At 44.5% G+C, this 12,559-nt stretch overlaps 1 protein-coding gene across 1 annotated transcript in view; it reads right to left on the bottom strand.

Annotated features, from left to right (window-relative positions):
- The window catches only part of TGFB2 (transforming growth factor beta 2), a 70,524-nt gene extending 62,568 nt beyond the window's left edge, over positions 1–7,956 (bottom strand). The window contains exon 1 of the mRNA XM_067293054.1: positions 7,242–7,956. Within this exon, the coding sequence (XP_067149155.1) occupies positions 7,242–7,584 (343 nt within the window). The 5' untranslated portion in view covers positions 7,585–7,956. The remainder of the gene's footprint in view (positions 1–7,241) is intronic.
- Positions 7,957–12,559: the final 4,603 nt, after the last annotated feature.

Consider the following 12,559-nt stretch of genomic DNA (forward strand, 5'->3'; position numbering starts at 1 on the left):
GCAACTCCAAGTTATGAATGAACGGTTATTTGTGAACTCAACTGTCAAGACAGATGTGGTATTTGTCAGTGCAGCGTGGGTTAGATATAGTGGGAAGGAGCAAACAAACAAAGCCAAAGGGCAGTGTCACAACATTTTCCTTTTTCCCCCTTCAGTTTACCTAAAATGATGCTACAGTTTTTGCTGAAGCATAATAGAGTGGTCAATATTTTCACTCAGCTTGCCATATTTATTTAAAAAGCAATATTCACACAAGAAAAGTAAAAGAAAAATGGGGAGGAGAAGGGACAGGGTCTTTATGATGCAAGAAAAATATAACATGAAGGGTAAATCCAGATTCACAGAAATCAACATATCTTTGCAGTGTCAAAACCACCATATGGAAGTTGAAACATAATGTATCATTTTTGTTACATTAAAATGTATCATTATGAGGACCAGGGGTTAATTCAGGTCAGAAGGGCCATCTAGTCCAACCTCCTGCTAGAAGCAGGGTCAGCTATGAGGTCAGCTTATTATTTATAATGATTTACATAATTATGTATAATTACCTGAGGTCAGCTTATTATTTAAAGGTTTGTACAGCCGCTGTGTGCCAGAATCTTGGCCGCTCACCAGCAGCCCATTGTGCTAGGCCCTGCACATCAGCAAAAAGAGGCTGCTGCCCTAAGGAGACTTCAGTGGGAGAAAGCTTAGCTATAGTGAAGGTCCTGACTCCACTGATGAGCATACATGCAGTTAAAATTAACTCTCATTCATCCTCCAAATTACACCCTGAACCTGGGAGAGATGTTCTAAAGATCCCCTCCAATCTCTCAGCCATAAATCTGCTGCAGGGATGACTGCACAGTTGAGCATCTCCTGGAAATCAAACACGTATGCCAGCGAACCCCTACAGTAACACTGGACATATTTCTGTAGAGCCTAGCATTTTGCAGTGAATAAGCAGTGTCTCCACACTGCTGTCCAAATTCCTCCTCATCTGACTTCCCCCATGTATGAACTGCCATGCAGTTTCCCTGCTGAAAATCTGATAGTTTTAGAGGCCATTATGCTACATGAGGAGGCAACTTCTGCACTCTGGACCAACTTGCAGAGCACCAAAAACATGTAAAAACCCGCTCACCAGAAAGGTCTAATGAAGCCAGGTTTAGCACTTCAGTTCGTCAGGTCCAATCCTGTGCCACTCATGCTAAGAGAACCACAGTACCTAAACAGACTTATGAATCATTCTTAAATTCAAAACCAAGTGGTCACACTGGAAGGAGATAAAACACAGCTCTTCTTACTAAGTTTTTCCAACTTCTTGTTTTTTTCTCACAGCTAAATTTTTGAGTTTCTTCTCTACACCTTTCAGTTCTATTTCTTGTACAGCTGAGTGCCCAGCTGCAGTTGTTAAAGAGCAGTAAGGACAGTAAAGACAAGTGTGGGGGAGCTGTTTTAAGAAGAAACATAGCTGCTTTAGATAGACTACTGCAGGAAGCCAACTGATAGCAATGTTGCAGTTAGGCACCTACTAGTGGATATCAGACATTTAAAAAGAAACAAACAACAGCTTGTGGTTGAAGGCAGGACGCAAACCTTCTCTAAACAAATGACCAAAGCAAACTTTTTAGTCTAAACAAATCAGCTGAAACATTCATAACACAGTATTAAATTAAATAATACCTGGGGAGCATATCATTCTCAAGCTAAAAACTGCCTGCTTGAAAATGTACAGCATATGGTTTCACAATAGGAATGAAAACATTTGTGTATCTTCACTAATGACTTGTTTTGTCAAGATACACTGGGAGTCTCCTCTTAATCTGTAACACAGAAAGAGTCTAGCACAGACATTGCAGAGGCAAAAGAAGCCAGCTGCCCAACACGATAAGACTTTTTGGGGACCACAGGAGTACTAAAGAGCCCTTTTTTCCCTCTCTAATAAAGCTTCCAAAGTATTTCCTTTTCACTGGGTTCTGATGCCCAAATGACAGATCTCAAAGCAGTAAGAGGGATTTGAACTGTCTGGTTTTGTTCACCTCCACAAACATCCCATAAACCAGGCCCCTGTTCAGGAACCTAATTAGGCACACATATAGGGACTCATGTTAATGAGTCCACTCGTGTGTGAAGCTCTGCACAGGTTTCAGCACCTTGCTCAAGAAGTTCATGGAGGAAGACAGCCAGGAGTCCTCATTCATCTTGTTGCTTTTGTAAGAGCTGAGCTAAAATCTCAAACTGACAGAAATACACTCAAGTTAGTAACTTCAAGATAAGCAACCCTAGAAGATCACTACTGTTCTTATACAGGGCACCAAGGATGAGATAGCCCAAAATCAGCAACTAATGAAAATTAAGATGATACTGTTTTCTTTGTACCATCACCTCCTCACACCTGGTCCTGCAATTAAACGGAGCCAGGAAGAGCTGCATGAGTGCTGGGCATTCCCAGTAGGCCTCCAGCAACAAGCTCCCTCCACTGTACGTGAGGGCTTTGCAGAGAAGCAGAAGACAAGGAAACCTTTCCAAATAGGTCTCTGAGATTGTAAAACATTCACACTGGCAAAGGGCTGGAGGCTGGGGAGTGGTAGGGCAGTGATATATATCTAACTTTTTCACTCACCAAATTACAGAGTGAAAGTGTCTCTTTAAAAGAGACATCAGAGATAAACTCCAGAAGGGCTAGGAAAAGGGCTTTGGAATTAGTCCTACATTTCTGTCTTGCAGGTCTTCCCGTCCTTCAGAGTTAAAGGGCGACAGGTCTTTTTCTTTTCCAGACGCTTCCTGCTCTAAAACAAACACAGTGACACTGAATTTACCATGCCAGATCAGATTCTTGATCCCCCTCCCAACTTGGTGCCCTACATACAGCTGCAGCAAATAACTGATGATTCAGAAGGAAGTCAGAAAACACACACAATACACCTTACCATCTGTTTGATAAGAGAGGAAGAAGAAGGCTCTCTGATTTCGGTAGCATTCAGCTAGTGCACCAGAGCATACTATTTTATTGTCACTTAGTAGGTAATTACTACTGTCCAGAAAATTACCCTGCCCCTTTTTAAAGTCACTTGCAATTTCCTGTCTTTTCATTACCACAGAGGAAGATTGTCCTGAATGCCATTCATGAATAAGCAGCAAAGATCTGTTCCTTCCACGTCTCTCCTCAGGGAAGCCTTCACAGCGCTTCAGGTCCTCTTAGCAAAAGAGAGCAAGTCTGGTGAATGTGGGTTAGGCCTCCTACAAGAGGTGGTCCAGGCACTGCCAGCAGGCCACAGGGTCAGCGTAGTTAGAAGGGTTTAAAATAAGGTATTCCTCCCGAGACTGTTTTCATATCATTAACAACATAGGAAATCCTGAAAGATTAAGTTCTGTGTTCTGCTAAATGCAAACACACGTGAGCTGCACAGCAGTAGCTGTTAACATTTTGGTAATGATGCAGTCAGCACAGGGAAAGACAGAGCACAGCCACTTCTGTGCTGGTAATTCTAGTACCCCGAAGAAAAGGAGCCCCCATGCATATAAATGCTGGTAAATCAAGTCCTTGTTGACAAAGTAGAAGCATGTCATTGTGCCCAGCCAGTTTATAATGTTGTCTTTCATTAGGGAAATATTCAGCAAAATGACAAGTCTATGTAAAGCAATATTCATGGATTATTTCTTCATGAAAAGATAAATCCTACCTCTAAACTCAAGCTGGAACTTGTAGAGGCTTCTTTGTACTAAATTAGTTTAAAATCCAGGTAAAAATATGACTGAACCCAAAAGAACTGTTATTTCTTAGGCTGTTGTGTATTTACAGACTCCAAGCATGTAGAAAACTCAAAACAGTAATTTACTTGCATAAGCCTTGGGCCATCAGTACTGACCGACTCACTGACTGTGATACCAATTGCCATGAATCAAGATTACAGAATTGTGCCTTTAGCCCTGCAAACATGTGTTGCCTATTTTTCTTGAGTGTCTCAGGTATGCATTAGTATTACAATTTGCAATCCACAGCTGTGCTGGAATTAAATTTCTATACATTATCAGTGCAATAGTTATTACACAGCCTCAAATCAATAATTAGCTTAAGTATCAGACCCTATATAATCAATGAAGAATTGAGGAACAACAAAATTTTCACGTGATTCAGTTTTCACAGAAATCAGTATCAAGCATCTAGTCAGATAACTGCTTCTCGGTGCACAGTGTTCAAGAACTCTGCCTAATGTTGCATTCAGGTTCTGTACTCCAACTCTCTCTATGAACAGCTCTGTAAAACAACTCAATTTCTGACTGCCAACTGAGTTGAAGAAGAGATTTAAACTTTCAATATCTAATCCTTGCTGTTGCAAGCACAACACACATAGGCATGCTTCATAAACAAACACCTTCTGATTTTTCAAAACCTCTTTGTAGCATTTTTTTTCCACCACTGTTTCTCCTATCTGTTTTGGGTCCGTCAGAAATTGCTGAATTTCCACATATATTCTGACTAGATGTGTCTTTAACCTCAAGTGGACTGTCAAGCCAGATGCCCCCTTACTTCCTCAGTGCAAACTATCAGTAAACCTTAGCATAACTTTACTTTGAGCATTAAACTAACAGCATGTGAAAAGATTAATATGAATAAATTTAAAACTAATCAGATCCCTTCTTTAAATGTTGACACAGTATTATTTATATCCCATAAATACCTTCTTGACTAAAATTCATCCCAGCAGATTGGCATCTTGCCAGTTCTATTCATATTTACTGTATTTATATAGTACAGTTGGCCAAGGATAATATTTAAGACAAAATATGCCTTAGGGTATATACAATATCTCTTATAGTTTTCCTTTTAAATCTCCTCATTGCTAAAAATATTTAGTCTGAACTTTATAAAATGCCCCACAAAGACCTATCAGCAATCTGTAGTGATATATTGCTGACTATGAGTATAATTAGAACATATTTGTAATACTTGGGCTGCAGTCAGTTACTGAACGTTAGCAACTTGCGGTAGAAACTGAACCACTGATCTTTCCCATGCCTTCCTCTCAGCAGCCTTTGACCTTCAGAGTGCTCACACCGAACCCCTCTCCCTCCTGCCTCTCTCAAATGCAGCAGAAACTGTAGAGTTAAAAAAAATTCACTCTGAGAGGTTTAAGACAAAGTGGCTGTGGCCGCCAAGACTGCACTTTCAATTTCTTCCTTTAAAATATGGTGGAGTGATTTCTTCCCTTCTGTCTTTTTTGGAAAGGTTCACTCCATCCAGTATAACTGGAGAGCAGTGGAAAAACAGTTAACCTACTTACTGTGATGTTAGCGACAGCACTTGCACAGTAGTACTGGATTTGCTGCTAAATGGCCTTCTGATCCCAAACTTCTGATGCACTCTGTTGGTAGATACCTGCAATCTACTTTGTTCTTCCAAAACCTCTATCGATACTTTAGCACAAATCTGGCCTCTGTCAACATTTTAAAAATAGATCCTCTTTTGTCAACACTATCCAAGTCGCACACCACAGATATTTTAATTTTCTGGAAAGTATGTGGCTGCATTTTCGACTATTGGTTCTTTGTAGTTTGTTCAGGCAAGGAAAAAGGATAGATGTGTGGTCAGGATTGATGCGTTTTTGCCTTCAGAGACTCTGTTACGGGGTCAACTCTGCATGTCAATCAGCCTTCATAACCTTTGTTCATAGGTGCTCGCTACTGTGTTCAGGGCATGACCCGCTAGGTCTCAAAACAAAGTGCTGACTTTCACCCAAAACACCAGCAAAATACTATCGAATACTACAATGAAAAACTGACATGATTTCTATGTTCTTGCTCAATGCTATTGCTACAAATTACACTGAACCTCTTTGCTCATACCCACTTGGCTCCAACACACATTTTTTTCAAAAAGTATTTCTTCCCCGAGGGTAACAAGGGTGGAGTATATTTATCATGGCTATTATGGATGGTGCCATAATTACAATAATAAAACGGCTCTGACTGCCAGGGTGTCCTGTACCTGATGCTGTCATTTAACAATAAAAGAAGAAAGGAAGGCAGCTGCAGTGTGGGGTTCAGATACTTTGGCTGGCATCCTAGGACTATCGCATGCAAGACAGAGCAAGCCCCAAAGCTACAACTTGCTAAACTAAAAATAAATAAGAGAAAATGCAATTAGAAACTCTCGGATAAAGTTACAAGATGGCTGCATTATCTATTTAAACAAGGGGTACATGCTTTTCAAAAACAGACAGCAAGGATATAGGGCATCCAGTGGCGGGGAGGGAGAAGAGTGAGCGAAACGAAAAGAGTAGAGACTAGGTTTTGGATACGCTAGCAGTGCAGTTATTTTTTACTTCTGGTATTTCACTTTCCTCGGTTTGATGATGATCTAGATTCTTTTAAGGGAGTGCTATGCTTTTTCTTTTTTTCTATACACTCAAACTTTGCTACCAAAACAAAAGGCATATTGTTATGATTATTAATCATCCTAAGTGGATTTGGTCAGCACAGAGCATTTGAACCCTTTTATTGTGCACAATGTGGTGTGGGTCATCAGAAGGTCTTTAAAAACAGCAAAAGGCAGACGGCTGAGACAGGTTCCAGGAATCGAGGCTAACCAGAAGGGGAAACTTTTTCTGTACCTGAAATGAAAGCACCCATGAACTGAAACGGGTGGCTAGTTAAAAGCGGAGGGAGGGAGGCAGTCTGTGCCTCTGTCCTCTCCGAGTACCAAATCGAATAGCGGTTTGCAGGATGGCGTTCTGGAGGGGCGCAGAGAGAAGAGAAGCAAAGCGAAGCTGATGACTTTTTTTTAAGTCCTCCTTTTCTTTTCAGTTATAGAGAGATGGAAACCTGCCCGATCCAGACACTCCAAGGGAAACAACAGCAGTGGAAAGATATTTTAGGAGACTGCACATGGGGCCGCAGGGGAGCTGGGGATCTGAGCCCGGAGGTGGGGAGGGAGCGGGATCCCGGGAGGGGGAAGCTCAGGTACATAGTGTTGGGAAGCGGAGGCACCGTTAGGGACCCCTGGAAGGGACTTCCATGGTGGACCTGAAACCCCACAAGTCTGGAGACAGCTGAACTCCCCCCCCCGACACACACACACACACACACACCCCAAAAGAAACCCTATGAGTAACCAACTGAGAGACTCTGCAGATGAGAGCAAAATGAGCAAATAAGGAGGATTATGATGCATGGGGCTGGTATTTCAAGGTGCCGGGCACCGCCAAGCCTCCGGGGCAAAATTACACGCACATGCACAAACACAGAGGACTTACTTTCAGGGTAAAAAGGCTGCATGTCTATTTTGTAAACTTCTTTGGCATAATATTCCTCGTCGCTCCTCTCCCTTTCGCAAGTGGCGGCTCTGTGGTTGGCTTTCTCTTGCAGCAGGTCCCTGGTGCTGTTGTAGATGGAGATGACCTCCGGGGGCACCTCCTCGGGCTCGGGGTACTCGTCCGGGGGACTGGTGAGCTTCAGTTTGCTCAAGATCTGCCCCCGGATCGCCTCGATCCTCTTGCGCATAAACTGATCCATGTCGAGGGTGCTGCAGGTAGACAGGCTGAAAGCCACGGTGGCCAGATCCAGGGTGAGAAACACGCTCAGGAGATAGCAGTGCATTTTAAGTGTTTAAATACAGCGCCCCCCAAAAAGAGTGACTTTAACAACGCACGACAACAACAAAATTAAAAAAAAAACAAAAAGGGGGATGTGTGCAAACAAAGGGAAGATCTGCAGACAAAGTGCAGTTAAAAACCGGACTGCAAGGACGACTTACAATCGAAAAAAGCACGGGAGTCGTCAGTGAAAAAAATCACAACAATAATCAAAAAGAAGCAAGTTGCTACAACTAGCTAAAACTCGAGGGTGGAGAGAGCGGGACAGCCAAAACGGGGAGGAAAAAAAAAAAACCCAAACGGACAAACAAACCTGCGACTCGAGTGAATCGAGAAGCGACTGTTCTCAGCGAGCTGGCGGAGCAGGGTGGAAAGAGAAAGGAAAAAAAAAAAAAAAAAAAAAGGAGGGGTGGGGGGGGGGGAAGAAGTGATGGGTATTAAAGGGCGCTGCCGCAGCCGGCGGGGGAGAGGGTGCCGGCGCGGCGCTGAGCCCCGCCGCGCCCGGCGGCCCCCGACGGGCAGCGGGCACCGCCCCGCGCCGCGCCGCGCTCAGCCCCCGCGGCGGCGGCGGCGGCGGCGGCGGCGCTCGGATCGGCGCGGCGAGAGGCGCGCACGTGCGCGCCCGGGTGCGCGGAGCCCCGGCGCCCGCGGCCCCCGGCGCGGCAGCAGCGAGCGGCGGCGAAAGCCCGGCCGGCCGCGTCCCGCAGGCTGCGGCGTGCGCCCCGCGCCGCATGCACCGACCCACCCCCGCCCGGGCCGCTGCTCGCCGCCGCGCTCTTTCCAGCTCCCTCCTCTTCCTCCTCCTGCCGCAAAGCCAACGCCGAGCCGCGGTGGACGAGGCAGTGCCGCGCCGGCGGCCGCCCGCGGATGGGCTCGCTCGCCGCTCCGCCCGCGGCCTCCCCCGCTCCCCGCCGCGGGGCTCGCTGCCCGCGGCGGCTCTAGCGCTCCGCCCGGCGCCCCCCGCCCGGCGCCCCCGGCCCCGCTGCGCTCCCGGCGAGGAGGGGACCGGTGCCAGCAGATAACATCACGGCCGCGCAGGGAGAGGGAGATTTATAAGGTCTCCCCGCCCCACGTGCTCGCCTCTCCGCGAAGTGACGTGGTGGGGCTGCATGGAGCAGAGGGCTCCGCCGGCTGCGCCCGCCGCCCGGCTATTTATTCCCCTCCGTGCAGCCGGCGAGGGACTTGCAGGAGCCTGGCTGCCCGCCCCGCTGCCTTTCAAGGTGCCTCACCCCCGGGGGCGGGGGGGGAGAGGAGGCGGGAGGGGAGGCAGCGCGGAGCTGAAAAGCAAAAGCAACTCCTGCCAGCTTTCTCTCTCTCTCTCTCTTTTTTTTTTTTTTTTTTTAAGAAGGCTTTAATGTTTCTTGCACCTATTATTAAAGTAATTGGGCCAAATACCACCCTTGCTTTAGAGGTAGAATTAACTGCTGTGCTTATGCGCCTCACGAAAACCACTGGGATGTGTTTCTGTTAAAGTTTGCAGGGGCAGAGAAGGAGGATTATCCTGCACAACTCTGCCCCTTGCATCACCAGCAGGAGTCTTTCAGTCTTTGCTCTGCCCAGTGCCTCGCTCTTAGATTTCACTTCCAAGTGTGTTTTGGGCAATTCTCATAACTCCCCTCTGACAGGCTACTTGGTAATCAGTGCTATTCACGGAGCAGGAAGAGAATGAGAGATGATTTGCTCCTTCTCTGAGCTCTCCCTTCCTGCCAGAAGTGTGCAAATACATCCTTGTCTGCACTTGACAGAAATTCTCAAGCCCCACGTTCTTGGTCCGAGTCTGTAATTCAATTTTTCTGCTACCTCTTTTGGCCACAGGAAACATCACAGGCTCAAACAGTGGCCTTATCCAGTGCATGTATATTGGTAATGTTTCATACTTTGACCTCAATAGGACAGCCTCCCACCTCTTCCCTAGAGAAATTATTCTACAGTCTACTAGACATCCCTCAAGTTTATGCCAAAAAGCTTTTCTTTCACAGGCCATTTATCACCCCTGTACATCAACATTAACTTCATAAAATGACCAAGTAGCCTTTTTCCTTACCCTCACCAATTTTATCTCTAAATTCCCTTCAGAATTAAGTTGTCACAATTTTTAGTTGAGAGGTTAAGACACAGAAGGAGTTTGGAAGCACATGCCCCTTGTAGTGGCAAGGCTATTTCTGAAGAACCTCTTCTTTTTCTAAAGAACATGTGTTCATGGGACATGCAAAAAAGGTATTCTAAGGGACACAGACATTCAGGACCACAGGTAGGCTGCTCCCCATGGCATTATCCATAAACGCATATAAAGGAAGTGAGATAGGATGACTCAGATCTCTCTGAAAGCACAGCGAGAGTCATATAAGACATAAATCAACAAAATACCACCAAAGAGTTTCTCTGGTTTACCGCTGCTCAGGGACCATCTTCCTTCTGTGCAACGCTAGGAAGTTTTGTGAACCTTCAGAATGGTAGCCCCAAAATTCAAAGCAAGATTTTCCTTCTCAGTGTATCTTCAAGGAAAACAACTTCCTCAGAGCAGTTATAGCTTTGAGCTGGGGAAGATAAAGGCACCCATCCCGCACTGAACCACCTTTTTGCATTGGCGGGACTCCACTGCAGGGGAATCCCTAGTGTTGCTGGGGATACAAGCAAAGAAGAGACTTTGAGAGATGAAGGAGCAAAGGAAATACACATTTATAGGTATGTACAAAGTTTGAAAGCAAACTTAATCCTCATTCTTTAAAAATACGTGGATATGTATGGCACTGCAGACACAACTGAGATTATATCCTCCCGAATGCAAGAGTTAATGGTGCTTTCCATTTAAATCTAGGAATTCCTACAAGACCAGATTAAATGTCTGTACCACCACACCACATTTTACTGCCAAGTGTGTCAATGTCCTGCTCCTACTGACCTCAAAAACACAGCTGCAGTGACAGGAATGGCAATGTTTCCAAAAATCACTCAAATAAACAAGAAAACTCAATGTGTAGACTCAGCTGGTTTCACTTCTGTAACACACCTGTACAAAACTGAGGGGACACTTCCTCAAGCTGTTACATCTCACAGCTCCACCGACTTTGCTAACCAGCTGAGGAACTAGCTCTGCAACCTCAGGTACCTCAACTGCAAATACTTCTGAAGAAAAGAGTTATTAAATTATTTCCTCCAAAAACTAGAGCTGAAGCCCTGAAGAAATACCTTATACTCAATCCGTGGCCCTGCAAGACTTGGCTGTTGTTAATGCACTGCCCGTCACTTGCCTTGGGACCTTCAGAGCAGCAATGAGGACAGAACAGTACACCCTCCTTCTGCAAGGGCCCTAGCACAGGGACAACAGCAAACTTTCCATTATCTCTCAGGAGAGCTCTGCAGATTTAGCACTGCCAGATAGCAAGGGTTTTGATTCTTTCAAAGTGTATTTTTATTCCAGTTTGGAAGGAAAACCAAACTTTACAGTATCTTTCACAAAAAGAAATCCTAGAGTCTTATCGGTGCCCAAATTAAGGCAACCCCTAATACAGTCTAGTGAAATCCTGATGTCTTCCATGCTGGGGCATGAGGCAGGCTGGGCGGCACACACAGCAGCGGATGCTGGAAGTCGAAGCTCCACAGGAACCTACCACGTAAGCTGCCAGAGATCCAGCCAGGCTGACAGGAAACCAGTGAGACTAAATTTTGAAAGTTTCTGAGACTCCTTCTGATTTGGCAATGTTTTCTCACAATTTTTCTGACTGCCTAGAAAAATGTTGGTTTTGCTCTTGTTCAAGATGGCAAGTTTGCTTCCAGCCTGACTCCCTGAGTTTGACGAGGAGAGTCAGGCTTACCGGGGTTCAGAGCTCAGCTTTGCCTCGCCACTGTAACAAAGCTGGACTCCCTAAAACTTTCTGGCATCACCAGGGTGATGTTTTTGCCATGCAGAACTTCTCAGGAGCAGCAGAGACAGGCTTAGGCTTTTCTGTTAGGAAAGCCCAGACCCCGGCCACTTGAGCTAAATCCCCAACAGCTGCAGAAGGCCTATCACACATGCTTACGCTGCTCTGATTTGCCCCAGGAAAGGACACCTACATATTAGCCAAATCATTAAAATACACATCAGCATTCATAAACACCAACTTTCCATTTTGCAAATGGAAAATATCTGGAACATATACATCATGATATACATCATGATATGCCTGATCTTATTTCCAAAAATCTCTCCCCTGCACGTATTTTGTTTTAGCCATAAAAGCACTGCAAGCTACACTTTGAATGGGTGACATTTTTACCTTGATAAAGTGAGCAAGACAATGAAGGGGCAGTCAAAAATGATCAAAAATTACACAACCAAATTATGTGCATTGTTCAAAGCTAGGTCAATGCCCTTCTGCACAGGTAATTTAATTTCTACATGATACCTTTAATTTTCAGTATTCATATATCTGTCACAATCTTCACATTTTCATATTTTATCCTGAAAGGGATTTTTATTTATTTTGAAATAGTTTGTATTTAATTTACCCGTTAGCTTCAAAAGCTGTTGGGATTGTCAGGCACTAAAGTTCAACTAAGCTTACTTTTATCTGTTCTTGACCTTTATGAAATGGACTCATCCTGCACAGCCATCAGTGAAAGCTTTGTGACTAAAAAAAAGCAGAAATTGGTCCTTAGCATGCACATAGAGAAAGAACAGAACTTATCTGTTCTTGAGCTTTTAATTCAATACAATACTGTCTTTTTATATATTGATTTTTTTTAATAAACAGTAACTGTTTATTACAAAAACAGGGACACCTGGAAAGTTACTTCACTAAACTTAAAGGTTTCATGTTTCCTATTAACTTAAAAATTATGTGGTCAGGATTTTACAATTTGTGGTTTCTTTTTAGATTGTTTTGGTTATACGCAAATGTGCTGTGTGAAATACAAAGGCAATAATCTTTCTAAAACTGCTGACGACCAGGTCATTAAGTAAGGTGGCTGGCCACATTTCATAAACTAAAGAACAT

This window comes from Apteryx mantelli, chromosome 3, assembly GCF_036417845.1.
Source record: "Apteryx mantelli isolate bAptMan1 chromosome 3, bAptMan1.hap1, whole genome shotgun sequence".
NCBI classification, from domain to species: Eukaryota; Metazoa; Chordata; class Aves; order Apterygiformes; family Apterygidae; genus Apteryx; species Apteryx mantelli.